The 24228-nt window shown below is 36.5% G+C and overlaps 1 protein-coding gene across 1 annotated transcript in view; it reads right to left on the minus strand.

The window, feature by feature from the left end:
* Nucleotides 1-24228, minus strand: part of LOC307124243 (uncharacterized protein) — a 110125-nt gene that overhangs the window by 12100 nt on the left and 73797 nt on the right. The window contains exons 25-26 of the mRNA XM_079813290.1: nt 20895-21003; nt 16089-16180 (exon numbers count right to left, since the gene is read on the minus strand). Of these exons, the coding sequence (XP_079669416.1) occupies nt 16089-16180; nt 20895-21003 (201 nt within the window). The remainder of the gene's footprint in view (nt 1-16088; nt 16181-20894; nt 21004-24228) is intronic.

Genomic DNA, 24228 nt, shown 5'->3' on the forward strand with positions numbered 1-24228 from the left:
TTTAATAAACCTGTTAACAAGCAGAATCACTGAAGGAGAGAAGAGAACAGAGAAAATAGATTAGCAGAAACACAAGAACTACAACTGACTTCAGCCATAGATGAAATAAACTGAAGATAAAAGAAGACATTAATTCTCTGAAGATCTCAGCAGAGGAGGATTAAACAACTCCACAAACAGCATTACCAGCTTCACACATTAATAACCAGACTGATTTTATTTCTGTTATACGTGTACAGAAGCTCTTACTGAGAATTAACAGAAGTTTAACTCTACTGTGTTTAATCTGAAGTCACCATGACAGTGATCAGTGTTTCCATTAATTGGTCTCTTAACTCTAAATATGTGTCTGCCTCTTTTGGCTTCTGTGAGTGTGTATTGCTAAAACACATTTGAAGTAGCAAAAGAAGCTAAAGAGAAGTGACATCAGGTGGTTGTGATTACCTGTTCATGGTCTTCAAATCATCATGAATTCAATGAAGTCATTTGGTTTTTACAGTTGATTTATTAATGCATTATTATTACATATCCTGCAGTGTTTCAACAATCAGTTAGAAGATTTTAACAAACATGAGCATATAAAATAAGTAACATAAGATGCTATGCCGACACACACAGACATCAACAATCAGCACATGATTCTCAACAATGGTGACAATCAAAAATGCCATGCTGCAATGCATGCTGGGTACCTGAATAGTACAGAACTCCCAGCATGCATTGCAGCATAAATATATTATGGAGCTGAATTTTCCTATTATTTTGTTTGTCACCATTGATGAGATTCATACACCGATTCTTGATATCTGTGTGTATCGTATTAATGTCATAGATTAACTTTTTGTGCTCTATTAAAAATCTTCTAACTGGTTATTATAATACTGCAGGATATCATGCTTTAGTAACACAGGGTTTGTAGTGCAAATGTATTATTAATACAACACAGACTCAAATAACACCAGGCAACTTCATGATGGTTACAAAACCATCACCCGGAAACCATATTCACCTGATGTCACTTATCTATATAACATCATTAGCTACTTCAAATGTGTTTTACCAACACACATTCACAGAAGTCAAAAGAGGCAAACTCATAATTAGAGCCCAACTAATGGAAACACTGATCACCGTTATGGTGACTTCAGATGAAACGGTTAAACTTATGTTAATTCTCAATAAGAGCTTCTGTACGTCTAACAGAAATAAAGTCAGTCTGGTTATTAATGTGTGAAGCTGGTAATGCTGTTTGTGGAGTTGTTTAATCCTCCTCTGCTGAGATCTTCAGAGATTTAATGTCTTCTTTTATCTTCAGTTGATTTCATCTATGGCTGAAATCAGTTGTAGTTCTTGTGTTTCTGCTAATCTATTTTCTCTGTTCTCTTCTCTCCTTCAGTGATTCTGCTTGTTAACAGGTTTATTAAAGCTGAGCTGACTCCATATTTATTATACACAGATTTTGTGGCTCAGATAAGGTCCAGTTCTGGTTTATTTCTTTGCTCTTGGCTGACATGTGGCATTGCTCTGGCTTGCTTGTGGCCCAGATCTGGCAAACAGGAGTGGGCCACTCAAGGGCCGTCATTCCACGCAGCATGTGGGCCAGATCAGTATGCCACAAGTGACAGATTTGGGCCGGATCTGGGCCGACACAATGTTGCTATGTGGGCTGTTTCAAATCACATCATTATTTAACCATTTTTCCTCATCACTAGCCCTAAATTGCTCCTGTCCCAACTTTTTTTGAAATGTGTTGCAGGTCTGAATGACAGGAAAGGATGCATATTTACAAATGACATGAAGTTGACCAGACAAAACATGAAATATTTTGTGTTCATATTGTCTGCAATGAAATACAAGTCAAAGTAAATTTAGAAATCACTTCTTTTTTTTTTTGTGTTTTCCTTACTGTCCCAACTTTTTCTGATTTGGGGTTGTAAATTAACAGTATTACTGTTAACCAATTGACAGAATATTGTTGTTTCTGATATATAGTACAAACATGGTAATCACGGTAAATCAATAAGCAAGAGATTCAAACATTAAGACGAACTGTTTAGAGCTGCACTGTAAACATTTTATGTAAAAAAAAACTGCCAAATTCTACAGTAACGTACCATTTTCTATTAAAACAGTAATATACCATAGAAAATGACAATGAAATGCAATGGCCAATGCATTCAGGGTAACTTTTGTTGTTTTTGATTAAGTAGCCTACTGCAATATAACTGAATTCAGTGTTCACTACACTGATAGACCTTACTGTTGCCAGAAATTGACTATTCATTTTACAGTTATTTACTGTAATCTACTTTTCAGTACACTCTAAAAGGCACTAAAAGTGGTTCTTTGGCTCGTAATCATAGGGCAGGGGTGTCCAAATTCAGGGATGAATTTCAAACGGCCCGCAGCGTGTCTATTAAAATATATTATATGTGGCCCGTCAGACATAATTTACTAATTGTGCATTTTAACAATGTCAACGCAAGGTGGCAGTACTAGATTTTAGGAAACAGCACCAAAAGCGGAACGAAACAGCGCTGCTTGTGCGGTCTATGGTGCGCACATAGACAGTAAAAGAAATGGACACAGTGACCCCATAGACTTCCACAGAGAAAAGTTAAGTCAGTTAGAAGCACTCACTTCCTGATGGCTGATGTACTGCACAGCCTCAGACTGAGCTTGACGACATAGATGTGACGTGAGCAACCAGTCTGACAGTTTTAAGCCTTCTAGTAGTAGTGCAAAGTGAAATCTGAATCACAGAATCTTGCAGAAATGCAGAGCATGAGTATGGACAACTTTTGGTAAGTACACAGCAAAATCCCCAGTGTTAAATTAACACTACTCAGTGTGCATATGTGTCCACACTACAGGGTGTTAAAAGTAACACTTAAGAAGTGTTAAAGTTAATGAGATAATTAAGTAATTAATTAAGTGATGATTGACCATTAGTGATGAGAAACACAAGAACTACAACTGACTTCAGCCACAGCTTTAGATGAAATCAACTGAAGATAAAAGAAGACATTAAATCTCTGAAGATCTCAGCAGAGGAGGAATAAACAACTCCACAATCAGCATTACCAGCTTCACACATTACTAACCAGACTGACTTTATTTCTGTCAGACGTCTACAGAAGCTCTTACTGAGGTTTAGATGTTGATGATTTATTGAAAATAATAGTTTTGTTTGACGCCACCATTATGGTGATCAGTGTTGCTTTAGTTGGGCTCTTGACCCTTGACTTGTTAGATTTTTTTTTCTCTCTGGCTGCTGTAGCTGTTTGTTACAGTGAGAACAGCAAAAGAAAATTGATGATGACAAGTTGATGACAGATTATGTTGTCTTGTTGTTGGTGATACAATTGTTATCATCATATGGTGCCTTATTTGCTGAGAGTCATTGATTATAGTAGCCTTGTGACTCTACAGCAGGAGATCCAGCAGTGTTTTCATCAGATAAACTGATCAATGTTTAAAATATGTACAGTCTTGTTTTCCGGTTTAATCACACAATAAGCACTCAAACTCCTGCGAGTTATTCTCACACACAGAGATCAAGAATCAGCCTATGAATCTCAACAATGGTGACATGCTTCATGCCGCAATGCATTCTGGGTGCATCATGCAAAACTCATCAATGGCTCCTAGAATGTATTGAGGCTTGAAGCATGTCACCATTGTTGAGATTCATAGGCTGATTCTTGATGTCTGTGTGTGAGTTAATCTCACAGGAGTTAGAAGTGATTAGTGTAGAATCTGCTTTAAAACCTATTCAGCTTTACTGATTAAAAACTATCAGCTTCTTTCCTGGAATCACAGTAAAAAACAAAGTTAATAGTATATTGCTCAGACTCAGCCATAAGATCAGTGATTAAAATCACTATTCAATGATCATATTCTCATCACTGAGCAGCCGACAGCATCTGATTATGATTACTCTTGCTTTTCTTGCCATTGCAAACTCAGTTACAGCAGCCAGAGAAACACTAACATTAAAATGTCATCAAACTGCCCAACTAAAGAAAACACTGGTCACCATGATGGTGACATTAAAAAAAGTTTCAACACAAAATAAAAAAAAAATTAATTCTCAATAAGAGCTTCTGTAGACGTCTGACAGAAATAAAGTCAGTCTGGTTAGTAATGTGTGAAGCTGGTAATGCTGTTTGTGGAGTTGTTTAATCCTCCTCTGCTGAGATCTTCAGAGATTTAATGTGTTCTTTTATCTTCAGTGGATTGCATCTAAAGCTGTGGCTGAAGTCAGTTGTAGTTCTTGTGTTTCTCATCACTAATGGTCAATCATCACTTAATTAATCACTTAATTATCCCATTAACTTTAACACTTCTTAAGTGTTACTTTTAACACCCTGTAGTGTGGACACATATGTACACTGACGAGTGTTAATTTAACACTGGGGATTTTGCTGTGTATTCTGATGAATTATTTTGTCATTTTGCATAGTATTTATTTATTTTTTTAAAAATTGCCTCACACAGTAAAAGATTGCCTGCAAGCTTCTCCTCCTGTCTATACGGTAATTTATCTACTGTGCGACAGAGTCGCATGGTTATGACGCAATCGTTAAGCCGTTTTTGTAAAAATAGGCTATACGGGGCAATAGTGTAAGATACAGGGTAATTGAGCCTTTTATACATTGTCGTGTTTCTTTAGAAATAAACAAGGGTCAAATTGAGTCTTTAAACGCCTCAGATGTAAAGTTATTCGCTGTCAAAGTGACACCAAAATGAATGGGAGTCAATGGAATGCTAACAGCAGGTGATGGCTTGGTTAGCAAGGGCTGCCCTTATGGGAGGTACGCTTTCCGGGTTCTGGATTACACCCTTGGGTGCGCAGCACAACTCGCGAGTGTCTCGATCACGCAACCACTAAACAGCCGTGAGAAGCGTTCAAGTTTGCTGCAGAGGTCTCCGGTAAAAGCTGCAAATATCTCTGTGATTTAATTTAGATTAAAGCCAGTTAAAGGGCACTGACTTAATCAACAACACTAATGCCGCATTCACACGGGGCTTCGGCGTCAGCGCTTGACGGAGGGCGTGGCTGGACCTTGGTGCTGACGCGACCGTCATAGTGACAACAGCTAATCACATTTCTTGCCGCTTGGACCACAACACAACACAAAAAAACGCCTTTTTTGACAGCTAGTCTGTGAGACTATTTTGTGTATGAAAACTGATCACTTTAATATTTGATTCCTCATTTGGCTGGGGGATAGCGCCTACTTGAACCACACATGATATGATATGCTGCCTGTCATTCAATGATAAACAGAGTAACTTACACAGACGGAATACAAGCATGATACATTCCAGATTCTCCAACCGTCTCTGCCGCCTCCTTCCAGGCCTGGTCTCTCCGGTTTGTGTCCCGGTATGTAAATAATGATTGGTAGTAAAGGACCGGGTGATTACCCACCGCAATTATTAGCTTTTCCTCCATTTTAGATCGTTCTTCACTCTTCATTCACCCTTCATTCACTGTTTTTTTTTTAACGAACGCTAATTGGCTAGTGTCTACTGTAGGATATTTGCATAGGGTGATCTGATTGGATGACGCCTGCCTTAGCGCTTGAAAAGTTGAGAAATCTTCAACTTTTGCCGCTTGTAACGCGAGCGAAGTGACGCAACGGAACCCACAATTCAGTTCGGCAACGCATGACGTCACCCATTCAAAGTAAACGAGAAGCGTTGACGCTGACGCCCCGTGTGAATGCGGCGTAACGTGCAAATCAGGAGAAACACTGAGCCGATCCAGTTAAAATACTTTTCAAACAACAAGTCACCAACATGCATCATGGATTTACTTTGGTAATACTAACTGTAACCGTGGTAATTTTTCAGAAATGTCATTTTATTTCATTTGTAATGTAGACATGTATTAAATGAGTAATAAAGGCCAAATTACAGACTATTTTTGTCATAAACTTGCATTTGTGCATTTGTATTTATATGTTTATAGACCATACATCCATTCTAGATATATAAATAATATGTGTTACTTTTTACCATGCAGTGAGGTGCCATGTGTGCGCTGCAAAAAAATATCTTATTTAGTATTTTTGTCTTGTTTCTAGTCTAAATATAATATATAAATAATTATATATATATATAATTTAATAATAATATATTATATTATATTATATTATATTATATATATAATATAATATAATATAATATAATATAATATAATATAATATAATATAATATAATATAATATAATATAATATAATATAATATAATATAATATAATATAATATAATATAATATAATATAATAATATAAATGAAAAATAACCGGCCCTCGGGTGTGTCCACAACATCGAATATGGCCCCCTTTTAAAAAAGTTTGGACACCCCTGTCATAGGGGAACCACTTCAAGTGCTGTATAGCCCCAAATCTTGGCGCTTCAGTGGTTCTTCAGCGGTTCATTGGGATGACTGAGGTGCTATATAGCACCGCTACCATATACAGAAAATGTTAAGATATGGTGCTATACTGTATAGCACCAAAAGTGGTTCCCCTATGATTACGCGCCAATAACCACTTGTAGTGCTATATAGCACCATTTTTTTTAGAGTGATGTTAATGTAAAAATACCATGCACTAAATTAAAACTTGAGTTAACTAATTTCATACAACTGACTTCAGAGATTTAATGTCTTCTTTTATCTTCAGTTGATTTCATCTAAAGCTGTGGCTGAAGATCTCAGCAGAGGAGGATTAAACAACTCCACAAACAGCATTACCAGCTTCACACATTACTAACCAGACTGACTTTATTTCTGTCAGATGTCTATAGAAGCTCTTATTGAGGTTTAGATGTTGATGATTTATTGAAAATAATAGTTTTGTTTGACGCCACCATTATGGTGATCAGTGTTGCTTTAGTTGGGGTCTTGACCCTTGACTTGTCAGCATTTTTTCTCTCTGTCTGCTGTAACTGTTTGTTACGGTGAGAACAGCAAGAGAAAATTGATGATGACAAGTTGATGACAGATGATGTTGGCTTGTTGTTGGTGATGCAGTTGTTATCATCATATAGTGCCTTATTTGCTGATCTCCTGAGAGTCATTGATTATAGTAGCATTGTGACTCTACAGCAGGAGATCCAGCAGTGTTTTCATCAGATAAACGGAGCGATTTTTAAAACGTGTACATAAGTCTTGTTTTCCGCTCACACAATAAGCACTTCTAACTCCTGCAAACGCTTCCCACCACAATGGTGACTTCAAATGAAACATAAACATCAACATCTAAAGCTCTGTTAATTCTCAGTAAGAGCTTCTGTAGACGTCTGACAGAAATAGTCAAAGTGTGTCTTATGTCTGTGATTAAGGGCAGCACCAGTGTCTCAGTGGGAAACACTGTCTCCTCACAGCAAGAAGATCCTGGATTGAATCCCACGATTCTCTCACGATCCAAAGATGTGTGAATTACAGATGCTAAGTTGTCTAAAGTGTCTAAAGGTGTGAGCCAAGTTTCTTTTTTTTTCATGATTTCTGGACAAACACACACTGTCTGTGAGTTGCTTTGCAATTACAAAAGGAAAATATGTCCACAATGAGCACATTTGAACTAGTTTTTAACCTTGAGGTTCCATGAATGTCTATATCGGACGTGCAGAACACGTCAAAAACAGTCGTCATAAAAACTTTCATTCTGGCTCCTCAGTGGACGTCTTTTCAACGTACGCCTCTAGGGGCAAAGACATTGAAAAGACGTCTTTTGGACATAACTTTGCTCAGTGGGAAGTTGTGTAGGAATTCCAGTGAGGAAAACAAAGTCTATTCTCGGAACCAAAATAAAACAAACATAACTACTCTAGGCCTGTTTAAAATCTATTAATTTGCGCAATGCATTCTGGGTGCATCATAAAAATAACATCTACCCAAAGAATACCCATTTCACAGCCATGGATCGAACGCCACCCTTCTCCATCTAATGCATGCCTACCAAGTGCTGATTTAGCTCGAGCTGTGACGATAAGGTCAAATCAATCCGACTATAATAGACATCATTATACTAGTGTTCATCAGAGATGAGACAGATCCCATGCCATTCCCAAAAATATTCAGGTGATTTTAAGCAGACGATGGCATGGTCAAACATATCGTAAAAATGATAAACCATCAAATGTGTGTATTAACAATCTTAAACATGTTAAGGTTCAGTCATCTTTTATTGCTACCCTTCCTGTTTCGAAATCCTTACTACTAAAATTAGCTCTTTTTAATGTCCGGTCATTATCTAATAAATCTTTTCTGATTAACGATCTGATAATTGAAGAGAATTTGGACTGTATGCTTTTAGTTGAAACATGGCTTAATAATACTACTGGCGCAGTAATGCTAAACGAGGCTTGTCCTCCTAATTTTAAATTTTATCATTCTGCTAGACAAAACAAGAAGGGTGGCGGATTAGCAGTTATTTTATCCTCGCAGTTTGTATGTAATGACATGGATTTGGGTGAGTTCACAACATTTGAGTATCTTGCTCTTGAGCTCAGAGGGGAAATATCAGTGCTATGTATTATATCGGCCAACAAAACATGCCCCAGCATTTTTTCAGGAATTATCAGAGCTGATTTCACTTGTCATTACTCGATTCGATAAAATAATCTTGAGTGGAGACTTGAACATTCATATTAATAGAGAGAATGACCTCAAAGCTAGAGAACTCATGAATGTATTGGATAGTTTTGAACTCACTCAAAATATCTATGAGGCTACTCATCAACATGGTAACACATTAGATCTCGTTATAACAGCAGGATTAAATATCGAAAATATCTCTGTATCTCAGTTACCCATTTCAGATCATTGTTGTGTCTTCTTTGGTGTTAATATAACTCTAATGCAGGTTACACAGTAAAATCCCCAGAGTTAAATTAACACTGCTCAGAGAACATTTGGTCCCACTCTACAGAGTGTTAAAGTAACACTGAATCAGTGTTAAAGTTAATGAGATAATTAAGAGATTAATTAAGGGATAATTGACCATTAGTGGTGAACACCTGATGATAATGAGTAGAATCACTGAAGGAAAGAGAAAAAGAAAAACACAAGAACTACGACTGACTATAAAAAAGACATTCAATCTCTGAAGATCTCAGCAGAGGAGGATTAAACAACTCCACAAACAGCATTACCAGCTTCACACATTACTAACCAGACTGACTTTATTTCTGTCAGACGTCTCTTATTGAGAATTAACAGATTTTTTGTTTGATTCTGTTGTGAAAATTGTTAGTTTTTAATGTGACCATCATGGTGATCAGTGTTTTCTTTAGTTGGGCAGTTTGATGACGTTTTAACGTTAGTGTTTCTCTGGCTGCTGTAACTGAGTTTGTTATGGCAAGAAAAGCAAGAGTAAACACAATCAGATGCTGTCGGCTGATCGATGTCGAGAATGATCATTGTATAATGATTTAATTCATTGATTTTACGACTGAGTATGAGCAATATCCTATTAACTTTTTTTATTGTGATTTTAGAGAAGATCCAACACTGTTTTACTCAGAAATGCTGAATAAGATTTGAAATCGATTGTACACTAATCACTTCTACCTCCTGCGAGATGAACTCACACACAGACATCAAGAATCTGCCTATGAATCTCAACAATGGTGACATGCTTCATGCCACAATGCATTCTGGGAGCCATAGATGAGTTTTGCGTGATGCACCCAGAATGCATTGTGGCATGTCACCATTGTTAAGATTCATAGGCTGATTCTTGATGTCTATGTGTGAGTAAAACTCGCAGGAGTTAGAAGTGCTTATTGTGTGATGTGTTAGTAAACCGCAGTACAAATCTTATGTAAAAATGTTTTGATAATTGTTTAGTTTCTCTGATAATAACATTGCTGGATCTTCTGCAAATTTCTTACGACGAATCACAAGTCTCCTATCATCAATGACTTTCAGGGGATCAGCAAATAAGGCACTATATGATGATAACAACTGTATCATAAACAACAAGCGTCAAGATTTTCTTGCCATTTTCACCGTAACGAACAGTTACAGCAGCCAGAGAAAATCTTATGTTAACAAGTCAAGGGTCAAGAGCCCAATTAAAGCAAACACTAATCACAATGATGGTAACTTCAAACAACTTTAATTTTCAATAAAACATCAACATCTAAACCTCAATAAGAGCTTCTGTAGTCGTCTGATAGAAATAAAGTCTGTCTGGTTAGTAATGTGTGAAGCTGGTAATGCTGTTTGTGGAGTTGTTTAATCCTCCTCTGCTGAGATCTTCAGAGATTGAATGTCTTTTTAATAGTCAGTCGTAGTTCTTGTGTTTTTCTTTTTCTCTTTCCTTCAGTGATTCTACTCATTATCATCAGGTGTTCACCACTAATGGTCAATTATCCCTTAATTAATCTCTTAATTATCTCATTAACTTTAACACTGATTCAGTGTTACTTTAACACTCTGTAGAGTGGGACCAAATGTTCTCTGAGCAGTGTTAATTTAACTCTGGGGATTTTACTGTGTAGTGTGTGTGCTCAGGGACAACACATTTCGTGTAGATTTTAACACATGTAGTGTGTATGCTCAAGGACAACACAAGTTGTGTAGATTTTAACACATATTGTGTGTGTGTGTTCTCAGGGACAACACATGTTGTGTAGATTTTTAACACATGTAGTGTGTGTGCTCAGGGACAACACATGTTGTGTAGATGTTAACACATGTAGTGTGTGTGCTCAGGGACAACACATGTTGCGTAAAATTTAACACACAACCTGTGTCGTTTTCTTTAACACATCTCTGTGTTACCTGTAACTCAACTAATGTGTTATTCCTCTTACACAGAAGTGTGTTGAAACCTTTTACACAATAATGTGTTATAGTTACACAACGTGTGTCAGATGTGTGTTACATGTTACTTCGTGTTTGGATGAACACTGACACGTATTGTTAACTTGTGTTTAGTCCATTGACGTTTAATAAAGAGTGTTTGACTGTTTATTGTATTACCTGGATGTTTTAGACATCATGAATCTACACACACCAGCTCTTATTGAGATGAACAGAGGTTTAGATGTTGATGGTTCATTGAATGTTTCATCTGAAGTCACCAGAATCGTGATCAGTGGCTCCTTTATTTGAGCTCTTGACCCTTTACTTGTCTTATAATTCTCCTCTTTCTGCTGTAACTGCCTTTTAATCAAATATGTTTGTTATGGCATGAAAGAAAACACGATCAGAAGTTTCTTGATCAAGCCATAATCTCAAGATCTGATCCAGTTTATGATTAAATGGATGGTATACATTTACTTTATTTATGTGCTGTTAGCTATAAAAGTTTTGTGAAGTTAGTCCATGATGTCCAGCAGTGCAGAATGAATTCTTAAAAAAATACAAATTCAATGTTTTCAGAAAGTTTAGAGCTGCAGCAGATACTCGTCAAACACAAACATCAAGAATCAGCTCATGAATCGCAACAATGGTGACAAACGCTTCATCCTGCAGTGCATGCTGGGAGTCATGGATGAGTTTTGTACTATGGTGACTCCCAGAATGCATTGCGGGATGAAGCTTTTGGTTTGTTACCATTATTGAGATTCATGAGCTGATTCTTGATATGTGTGTGTGCCTGTGTGACACCATAGACTAGAACATCCTATGTGCTCTGTGTATCTAAAATCAAATGTGCAGATAATTACAATAACATAAAAAAAATTATTAATAACTGAAATAATCATTTACAGTAAAGTTTTAGATATCAAACACTTGCTGAGCTCAGCAAATGTATGTGATGATAACATCATCATCTGATCATAGTTTTCTCATGGTAATTTTTGCTGCTTCAAGTGTGCATAATAAACACACAGTCACAGCAAACAGAGAAAAACTGATGTGAAAGAGTCAAGGGTCAAGAGCTCAAATAAAGGAGCCACTAATCACGATTCTGGAGACTTCAGATGAAACATTAAATGAATCATCAACACAAATCCTGTTCATCTCAATAAGAGCTTCTGTCTGACAGAAATAAAGTCAGTCTGGTCAGTGATAACAAGTGAAAAGCGGTGAAAGCATTTGAAAAAGACATTGAAAAAGAGGCATGATGTGATTGGCTGCCAAAACACCCACTGACGTTCTATCCAGAGTAACATTTAACACACATTGTGTGTTATATCTACACAACATGTGTCAAAATACCATCAACACACTCAGTGTGTTGTTTTTTAACACATCTCTTTTTAGAGTGTATAACAAAACGCTACTTTTGGCAAAAAAAAATTATTTCTCCAAGATTATTACAGAGAACTGTGATAACCCTAGAACATTATTTGCTGTTATCGATCAGTTAGTAAATACTGCTCCCATTCATCACGATTTCTCAGCGTCAAAATGTGAAGAATTTGCACAATTTCTTAATGATAAAATATCATCAATAAGAACTAGTATTGCCATCGAACAAAATATAGCTGACAAAATATATGATAGAGATGAAACTTTGGGAGAATTTACTTGTATAACATTAACTGAGCTTCGTAAGATTGTTACTGCTTGTAATTCCACTACCTCATGCGTTGACCCTGTACCTACAACTTTTTTTAAACAAGTGTTTGATAGTGTTTCAAGTCATGTCTTGTATATCATAAATACTTCTCTTCAGACTGGCTACTTCCCTGAGGCTTTTAAAACCGCTATTGTAAAACCTGTGTTGAAGAAGCCTAATCTGGATGGTAATGTCCTGGCTAATTTTAGACCAATATCTAACCTCCCATTTATTAGTAAAGTACTTGAAAAGGTAGTTGCAGCACAAATAAACTCCTTTCTTGAAGAAAATCAAATTATGGATGAGTTTCAGTCCGGTTTTAGAGCATACCATAGTAGAAAAACTGCCCTTACAAAAATAACCAGTGATCTGAGAATAAATTCTGACAAAAGTAAGGTCTCAATTCTTGTTCTTTTAGACTTAAGTGCAGCGTTTGATACGATTGACCAAGATATTTTAATCAATCGTCAGGAAAAGCTAGTACACAGCAAAATCCCCAGTGTTAAATTAACACTCCTCAGTGTACATATGTGTCCACACTACAGGGTGTTAAAAGTAACAATTAAGAAGTGTTAAAGTTAATGAGATAATTAAGTGATTAATTAAGTTATGATTGACCATTAGTGATGAGAAACACAAGAACTACAACAGACTTCAGCCACAACTTTAGATGCAATCCACTGAAGATAAAAGAAGACATTAAATCTCTGAAGATCTCAGCAGAGGAGGATTAAACAACTCCACAAACAGCATTACCAGCTTCACACATTACTAACCAGACTGACTTTATTTCTGTCAGACGACTACAGAAGCTCTTACTGAGGTTTAGATGTTGATGATTTATTGAAAATAATAGTTTTGTTTGACGCCACCATTATGGTGATCAGTGTTGCTTTAGTTGGGGTCTTCACCCTTGACTTATCAGCATTTTTTCTTTCTGGCTGCTGTAGCTGTTTGATACAGTGAGAACAGCAAGAGAAAATTGATGATGACAAGTTGATGACAGATGATGTTGGCTTGTTGTTGGTGATACAATTGTTATCATCATATGGTGCCTTATTTTCTGATCTCCTGAGAGTCATTGATTATAGTAGCATTGTGACTCTACAGCAGGAGATCCAGCAGCATTTTAACAGATAAACTGATCAATGTTTAAAACGTACATAAATCTTGTTTTCCGGTTTAATAACACATTACACAATAAGCACTTCTAACTCCTGCGAGGTTTACTCACACATAGACATCAAGAATCAGCCTATGAATCTCAAAAATGGTGACATGCTTCATGCTGCAATGCATTCTGGGTGCATCATGCAAAACTCATCCATGGCTCCCAGAATGCATTGCGGCATGAAGCATGTCACCATTGTTGAGATTCATAGGCTGATTCTTTATGTCTATGTGTGAGTTAATCTTGCAGGAGTTAGAAGTGATTAGTGTACAATCTGCTTTAAAACATATTCAGCTTTATTGAATAAAACCGATCTGGATCTTTCCTGGAATCACAGTAAAAACAAAGTTAATCAGTGATTTAAATCACTATACAATGATCATTTTCTTATCACTGAGCAGCAGAGAGCATCTGATTGTGTTTACTCTTGCTTTTCTTGCCATTGCAAACTCAGTTACAGCAGCCAGAGAAACACTAACATTAAAATGTCATCAAACTGCCCAACTAAAGAAAACACTGATCACCATGATGGTTTCTACACAAAAAAGTTTCAACACAAAATAAACAAAAAAGTAATTCTCAATAAGAGCTTCTGTAGACGTCTGACAGAAATAAAGTCAGTCTGGTTAGTAATGTGTGAAGCTGGTAATGCTGTTTGTGGAGTTGTTTAATCCTCCTCTGCTGAGATCTTCAGAGATTTAATGTCTTCTTTTATCTTCAGTTGATTTCATCTAAAGCTGTGGCTGAAGCAGTTGTAGTTCTTGTGTTTCTCATCACTAATGGTCAATCATTACTTAATTAATCACTTAATTATCTCATTAACTTTAACACTTCTTAAGTGTTACTTTTAACACCCTGTAGTGTGGACACATATGTACACTGAGGAGTGTTAATTTAACACTGGGGATTTTGCTGTGTAGGTCTATCCGCTTGTGTATTAAACTGGTTTAAAACATACATTAAAGTGAGGTATTTTTATGTCAAACTTGGAGAACATATGTCTGAGAAACATGAAATCCTCTGTGGAGTCCCACAAGGAAGCTGCCTTGGTCCTCTATTATTTTCATTGTACATCCTGCCACTTGGTGACATCATCAGAGAAAACGATGTGTGTTTCCATAATTATGCTGACGACACACAGCTCTATATTTCTGTCGAGCAAAATGATAATACAGCTGTTAATTCTGTTACTACCTGCCTTATGGCAGTAAAAAATTGGATGAGTAATAATTTTCTAAAACTAAATGAGGATAAGACTGATATTCTATTAGTTGGCCCAAAATCTAAGAGAGAATTGCTGCTCCAGAATTTAGTCAAATTGACTCCGTGGATTAGACAGGAGGTTACAAGTCTTGGTGTTATTTTAGAATCGGATCTAAGTTTCGACTCCCATATTAAGAAGGTAACAAAATCTTCATTTTTTCATCTAAGAAATATAGCTAAAATAAGACCTCTCTTAAACCGGAAAGATGCAGAAAAACTAATCCATGCTCTTATCTCAAGTAGACTGACTATTGTAATGCACTTTTTACCGGTCTTCCTCAAAAATCAATAAACAGACTTCAGCTTATTCAAAATTCAGCAGCTCGGTTACTAACCAGAACTAAAAAGAGAGAACATATAACACCAGTATTAGCTGCACTGGCTTCCAATAACATTTAGAATAGATTTTAAAGTCCTCCTCATCACATACAAAGCTCTTAACGGACAAGGACCTAACTATATTAGTTATTTTGTTAATTATATTCCATCAAGAACCCCAAGATCCTCTAGTGCAGGTTTATTGGAGGTTAACAGTTATCGACGAAGGAAAATTAGTTATGCGGCCTTTGCAAATTATGCACCAAAACTATGGAACACGCTACCATTAGATATTAGGAAAGCTAGTACACTTAGTATTTTTAAAAGTAAGCTAAAAACGTATCTTTTTAATTTGGCATTTAATTAGTTAGGGCTACACTAAATTATGCTTATAATCAATTAAATAATCAATGCCCAAATCATATGTTTTGTATTTATTCTGTATGTTGCATTTTACCTTTTTATTTCTTATGTTTGATGGATATGTTTTTATTGAACATTATTTTTATGTAAAGTACTTTGAACTGCATTATTTGTCTGAAAAGTGCTATATAAATAAAGTTTATTATATCATCATATCTATGGCATTGTTGAGATTCATAGGCTGATTATTGATGTCTGAGTCTAACAGATTCTGGAGTTCAAAATGTTTAGTGGATTATGTAGATTTACAGGCTTGCTATAATCAATACTAATGTTGGATTAGTTGGAGCCCAACATATTCCTGGCAGCACATTGACTGTGTTTGCTGGGAAACAACACAAGACCATTTAAAAAACTAAGTAAAAACATGAAAACTCACTGTATTTCAACGATGTTGACGATCTTGTGCATGTAGGCCTGGCTGTACAGAGTGTACTGGGTTTTAAACATGTCGTAAACACTATCTGCCACCTGTGAGAGAAACAAAGGGTCATGGACAAGAGCAAAGATTGATACAAATACTCTCTCAAAAAAAAAAGAGAGAGAGTTTCACAGCCATGGAGGCTCCACAGGGGTTAGCCCAGATGAAAATGTGATCAGATGTTTTTGGTTGTGTTTTGACAAAATCTTCATGAGCTGAATCACTGATGTTATTTAGAGCCTATTCTTTGAGTTAGGTTTACTTTGTTGTTGATAATAGCAGCCCTGATTCCACAGCATAAGATCTGTTGTTTTCAATATAATCAGAGAAATGTTTGAAATCAATAATCTATTTAAAAAAAAGACACACAGAGACATCAAGAGTCAGCATATGAATCTCCACAATGGTGCCCATCAAAAAGCTTTGTGCAGTGCATTTTGGGTGCACCAATCAAAACTCACCAATGGTGCCCAGCATGCATTGCAGCATGAATAAATAAAAATAATTGTTTTAGTATTTTTTTTATTCTAACCATTTTCTTTTCTTTTTGCTGTTTTATGTGACTTTTTAGTAGCTTGTTTTGTGATGTTCAGAGTTGATCTGTGTATTTGATATGCCGTTTGTCACCATTGTTGAGATTCATATGCTGATTCTTGATGTCTCTGTGAAGCTACAGCATGAGAGACACACACAGAGTTATTGTATTCAATAATGTAATGTTATCATTTCACCCACACAATTAGAGATTGGTCTCATTGTTAATGTAATCGTCATTTCAGAACCTGCTGGCCTACTTTCATTATGTTATTTAATACAAAATCAACTCCTGAATAGATTTTCTCTGTGCTTTCTTTGCCATAACAAAATTTGTTTTCTATACATACAGGTATAAAAGCCAGAGAAAAATAAATGAATGTTAAAAAGTCAACCCTTGATTTGATGCGCCCCATTAAAACAAAAACAATCACCGTAATGGTCCTTCAGTGATTCTGCTTGTTATCATCAGGTGTTCTTCACTAATGATCAATCATCACTTAATTAATCTATAGTTTTAAAAATAATCACTTAAAATCACTTAAAAATAATAGTTTTGTTTGAAGAGAAAATGTGATCAGATGATTTTGGCTGCTTGTTGATGATACAGATGTAATCATCATGTAGTGGTATTCTCTATGTTTGCTTATATTATGTATATTATGTTATGCATATATTATGATGACTGAGCATTATTGAAGACACCTGATGATATGAGCTGATCTCACAGGTGTTTATAATGTTTAGTGTTCAATGCATTCTGATCAATTCTGATAAATCTGAGTCTCTTGCTGTAGAATCACAACAATAATCAAACAGAAACTGACCCTTATAAAAGTCAGACATAAGATCAGTGAATTAAGCCACAACATGATGATTATATTCTTATCATCAATGAGCTAGCATCAACTGATGACACTTTCTCTTGCTGTTCACACCAAACACCAATATAGCCTCAGGAGCGAGTTATTTCAATGTTAAGTCAATGGAAAGGCACGTTGACGCGTCTGGAGGTCCTGCAGCGCGATTGGCGTGATGGACGCGATTCCGCCTCATTTGTGCGCCCAGTTCGTGCAAATGATGCAAATTTGATGCAAATTTAGTGTCTTGTGCGTTATGTGCGAGTGGTGCTTTTTGTGCATTCACGTGTTTGACGCAAATTCGCGTCTGACACCAGAGTTGTAAAATTTTAAGTGGCGTCAATTTGCGCTGCGTTAACCAATCAGGAGCCTGCTCGCTGCGGTCACGTGGTAAAGTGACGTCATGAGAAACCCTGCATAATTTAAAAATACTACTATTGTGTAACAAAATGTTGTTAAGACTTTTTCAGGTGAGAAGGTAGTTGTTTAAAGCTCAAATCTGTGGTTTATTTATAAAGAGAGCGCCTATTTAAAAAAAAAAATATCTTGTGTTTTTGGAGTTGTGAGATCCAGGAGTTCACCGGGCGCTCAGCGCTTATTAACCCTGCGAGAGCAGCCTTTCCTCAGCTAGTCCTTCTGACGTCTGCCGCTGGCTCTGATGTCCTGTAGTGGTTTGTCTTGTGTGGATCTAACGGGCGATCTTCGGTGTCATGAATCTATCATTTGTTGTCTGCCAAATCGTTTTGACTGAGGGCAAAGAAGTTTCATAACTTTATTTTTTAAGGATATTTAAATACACATGCAGTGAAGATAATGTAGGAGTTGCCCAGAACACATGCAGTGAAGATAATGTAGGAGTTGCCCGGACCACATTTGTGTGGCTATTAATGATTAATATATTTTTAATGAAAAGGAAAAGAGGCAGAGTGGTGTGTTACGACATATTTCTCCTGGAGCGCCTTGATCGCATGTCTATTTTGCTTCGAACACTTGATTTATACGTGTGTCCAATTCGCTGTGGACGCGCAAATGGATTCAAAATCTTCAAGTGTCTAACTATTTTGACGCTCTATTCGCGTTTGGTGTGTACGCAGTATCACAAACAGCCAGCAAAAAAATTATGTTAAAAAGTCAAGGGTCAAGAGCCCAACTAAAGTAAAAAATGTGTGAAGCTGGTAATGCTGTTTGAGGAGTTGTTTAATCCTCCTCTGCTGAGATCTTCAGATATTTAATGTCTTCTTTTATCTTCAGTTGATTTAATCTAAGGCTGTGGCTGAAGTCAGTTGTAGTTCTTGTGTTTCTCTTTCCTTCAGTGATTCTGATCATTATCATCAGGTGTCTTCAATAACGCTCAATCATCACTTAATTATCTTATTAACTGCATTAACATAAACTGATTCAGTGTTACATTTATCAGCCTGTAGTGTGCACACTGAGCAGTGTTCATTTCTTCTGGGCTAACCCATGTGGAGCCTCCATGGAAACTGAAGATAAAACTGGCTGTTAGAGTCCAGGTCAAACCCATCTGGCTCCTCATGGCTGTGCTGGCTGGGTGGCCAGAGTAGGAGGGACTGCTCAATGTATGGATCTGACAAGAGACTGTCAGAGGTGGAAAGTCCAGGTTCAGAAAATAAGAAGTCCTGCTCTGTCTTTTGTTTCGAACACTTGGATTTGCTAATAGCACAGTTTTTCAGACAGGAGGTAGAATGAATTAGTGAAATCAGCTGACTGAGTTCATGAGTGGAATAAAAATATGCCAGGACTTTTACTTTCTGAACCCTGGATTTTACACCTCTGCATTTTTGTACCAGGGGTATAAGTTCAGTCCTAGAGAGTCGCTGTCCTGCAGAGTTTAGCTCCAACCCTATTCAAACAAACAAGCTCATCAATGCCTTCATGATTCCTAGGGTTGCAGGCAGGTGAGGCTTTCTTTCAGGGTTGGAGCCAAACTCTGCAGGACAGTGACTCTCTAGGACTGAACTTGCCTACCCCTGCTCTAAGTAGAGGAAAACAATGGTATAACTTTACCCTAAGGACCAATTGTGTACCTTTAACAGGTTCCCCAAGGAACAAAATGTAACTTCCACTGTACCTTTTTTTCTGAGAGTGTATATAAAATATAAATCCCTCATTACTTTTATGACAGAACTATTTATGTTTTGTCAGTGATCGACTAGAAAAGTTATCTGATTCTTCTGCATAACCCCATTCCCAGCCAGCAGAGCCATGTGGGGCCCAAATGGGTTTGACCTGGGCTATCTAACTGGGACCCAGCCAGTTTTGCATCATACGAAACTTATCCATGGCTCCCAGAATGCATTGCACCATTGAAGCATGTCACCATTGTTGAGATTCATATGCTGATTCTTGATTTCTGTGTGCGAGTAAAACTCACAAGAGACCAAAATATGTAAATGCTGTTATAAATCGTTTGATGTTCTGATTAAATTCTATTATTCTCTGGCTGTAGAATTATAACAATAAAACAGAATTAATAACATACTACCCATATAAGCCTCCCACATAATATCAACAAGTTAAGCCAATATATGATGATTATATTCTTATCATCAATAGCTTACAGCATCTGATTATAGTTTCTCTTGCTGTTCTCGCCATAACAAACAGACACAGCTGTCAAGAGAAAAACTAATGTTAAAAAGTCAAGAGCCTGACTAAAGCACACACTGATCGCCACAATGGTAACATCAAATCAAACTATAACTTTCAAATAAGTAATCAACATCTAAGCCTCTTCTTAATTCTTAATACGAACTTCTGTAGATGTCTGACAGAAATAAAGTCAGTCTGGTTAGTAATAAGTGAAGCTAATGTTGTTTGTGGAGTTGTTTAATCAGATCTTGAGAGATGTAATGTATTTTATCTTCAGTTGATTTCATCCAAGGCTGTGGCTGGAAGTAGTTCTTGTGTTTCTCTTTCCTTTAGTGATTATGCTTGTTAACAGCAGGTGTTCTTCATTAATACAAAATCATTATTCAATCACTTAATTATCTCATTACCTCCAACACTGATTAAGTGTTACATTAAACAGCCTGTAGTGTGCACACTAAGCAGTGTTCATTTCATCTGGGCAAATCCATGTGGGGCCTACATGGCTCTGCTGGCTGGGTTGTAATGGACTGCGAATATTTATCTTACTGTATACATTTCCATTTTTATCATTTGGCTGAAGTGAAATGTTTTAAAGTGCAAATACTTCAAAAAATAGCAATGATTGATCGCACACATGCCCGTAATAAATGTAATATTTTTGTATTATATTTGACAGTGAGAGTAAAGTTAACATTTTGTTATTGATGTGATACTGCAGTTTTAAAGCAGTTATTGCTTAAGGAGTAATAAATGGTACCTTGTCTCTGAAGCAGATGTGATTTATCCCCTTCACCTTACACACTCGTGCAGATTTCAGCATGCGCTGATGGTCAAAACTGTTTGGGATGCCGAGATGATAACAGTCCCTGAAAAATAAGAGGATTTAAAAGGTTACTTTGGTCTTCGGATACCGATACCATTGTAGAAATGCTCTTTTCAGCCATGATTCACATGATCCACAAATTAATGTCTGAAAATGAGTGGTTATTGAAATAGACTAGTATTCATTCACAAAAAATAAATTGGTTACACATTATTAATAGTTTCACCAGCAATGCTTTCTTGCCAGAGTTATGAATTGTGAGGGGGAAAAAGCTCAAAGCACACAAACAAACATCAAGAATCAGCATATGAATCTCAAAAATTGTGACATGCTTCATGCAGCAATGCATGCTGGGAGCCATCATAGTATAACACTCATGACTCCCAGCATGCATTGCAGCATGAAGCATGTCACCATTATTGAGATTGATATGTTGATTCTTGATGTCTTGATGCCAGTATTAGTGGGTTTGGTGGACCTGCTGAAGTTTTGAGTATTTAATTAAACGCAATCAAACAATTTTATGCTAAAATACTTTACAGATGTTTACTTCATCCCAATTACAAGCAATATAAACAGCATACATGGTTAACATTTGCCCTTTACCCTTGTTAGATCACATTTATGTATTAAAGTGCTACTCTGAAAGAATTAAAAAAATTTACAAATGAAATAAGGTTTTTCATAACTATTGATTTTTATTTATTTGAACATCATTAAAAATGTAACCCAGTCAGGTCAGGTCAGGACACGCACGCACGCACGGACGCATGCATCTTTATGATAACTATATCACCTTATAATTTTTTTTCTGGCTTCCTTTGTAACAAATTATGTGTTTCAGTAAACACTGTTATTAATGTCAGTTTGTGGTCTTTGTAACAAAGTAAAACTGCCCAACTAAATGAAACTCCATAATGGTGACCAAACATTTCCAATAAATCATCAACATCTGTTAATTCTCAAAAATAACTGTAGACATCTGACAGAAATAAAGTCAATCTGGTTTGTAATAAGGGTAACCCTTTACAATAAGGTTGTATTAGTTAAACCCCTTGCCTGTCAACCCCCCCATTTTGACAAGTGGGGTATTTTGACATACCCATAGTAAAAAGGCTGCTGCTCACAAGTTATTCTGAATAGACACAAATATATTTCTAGAAATCCAACACTTGAGAGTTTACAACTGAATACGCAGAATTACTCAGACAGTTATTAATAAGGAAATATATAGGCTCAAACATAAATAAAAATTAAGAATATATTTTTTAAATTATAAAAATATTATGTGAATGTAGTATAACAATAACTAGAGCAGGGGTGGGCAACTCCAGTCCTCGAGGGCCACTGTCCTGCAGAGTTTAGCTCCAACCCTGATAAAACTCACCTGCCTGTAGCCTTCTACACAGTAAAATCCCCAGTGTTAAATTAACACTGCTCAGAGCACATATGGTCCCACTCCACAGAGTGTTAAAGTAACACTGAATCAGTGTTAAAGTTAATGAGATAATTGAGAGATTAATTAAGTGATGATTGGCTATTAGTGATGAACACCTGATGATAATGAGCAAAATCACTGAAGAAAAGAGAAAAAAAGAAAAACACAAGAACTACGACTGACTATAAAAAAGACATTAAATCTCTGAAGATCTCAGCAGAGGAGGATTAAACAACTCCACAATCAGCATTACCAGCTTCACACATTACAAACCAGACTGACTTTATTTCTGTCAGATGTCTACAGAAGCTCTTATTGAGGTTTAGATGTTGATGTTTTATTGAAAATAAAAGTTGTTTGAAGTTACCATTATGGTGATTAGTGTTGCTTTAGTTGGGGTCTTGACCCTTGACTTGTCAGCATTATTTTTCTCTGGCTGCTGTAACTGTTTATTACGGTGAAAACAGCAAGAGAAAATTCATGATGACAAGTTGAAGACAGATGATGTTGGCTTGTTGTTGATGATGCAGTTGTTATCATCATACAGTGCCTTATTTGCTGTTCTCCTGAGAGTCATTGATTATAGTAGCCTTGTGACTCTACAGCAGAAGATCCAGCAGTGTTTACTTCACATAAACTAAATGGTTATCAAAAAATGTGTACATAAGTTTTGTACTCTAGTTTAATAACATATCACATAATAAGCACATCTAACTCCTGCGAGGTATACTCACACATAGACATCAAGAATCAGCCTATGAATCTCAACAATGGTGACATACAATGGTGACATGCTTCATGCCGCAATTAATTCTGGGTACGTCACGCAAAACTCATCTATGGCTCCCAGAATGCATTGTGGCATGAAGCATGTCACCATTGTTGAGATTCATAGGCTTATTCTTGATGTGTGTGTGTGAGTTACACTCGCAGGAGTTAGAAGTGATTAGTGTACAATCTATTTCAAAACGAATTCAGCTCTTCTGATTATAACCCTGCTGGATCTTCTCTAGAATCACAATAAAAAAAAGTTAATGGTATATTGCTCATACTAAAATAAATTCATAGAAACTCATGTAAAATCGATATGAGTTGATTTACTACACAATGATCATATTTTCATCATCGGGCAGCCGACAGCATCTGATTGTGTTTACTCTTGCTTTTCTTGCCATAACAAACTCAGTTACAGCAGCCAGAGAAACACGAATATTAAAAAGTCACCAAACTGCCCAACTAAAGAAAACACTATTCACCATGATGGTCACATTAAGAACTAACAATTTTCTAAACAAAATCAAACAAAAAATCTGTTAATTCTCAATAAGAGCTTCTGTAGACTTCTGACAGAAATAAAGTCAGTCTGGTTTGTAATGTTTGAAGCTGGTAATGCTGTTGTTTAATTCTCCTCTGCTGAGATCCTCAGAGATTTAATGTCTTTTTTTATAGTCAGTCGTAGTTTTTGTGTTTTTCTTTTTTCTCTTTTCTTCAGTGATTCTGATCATTATCATCAGGTGTTCACCACTAATGGTCAATCATCACTTAATTAATCTCTTAATTATCTCATTAACTTTAACACTGATTCAGTGTTACTTTAACACTCTGTAGAGTGGGACCATATGTGCTCTGAGCAGTGTTAATTTAACACTGGGGATTTTACTGTGTAGTAATCCAGGAGACACTGATTAGCTGGTTCAGGTGTGTTTGATTAGGGTTGGAGCTAAACTCTGCAGGACAGTGGCCCTCGAGGACTGGAGTTGCCCATGCCTGAACTAGAATGAAGCCACAAGTGTGTTCATGCTTCATTTCAGATATGAGGCTGTTATGTCC

The sequence above is a fragment of the Gobio gobio genome (genome assembly GCF_949357685.1).
Source record: "Gobio gobio genome assembly, chromosome: 3".
Lineage (NCBI taxonomy): Eukaryota > Metazoa > Chordata > Actinopteri > Cypriniformes > Gobionidae > Gobio > Gobio gobio.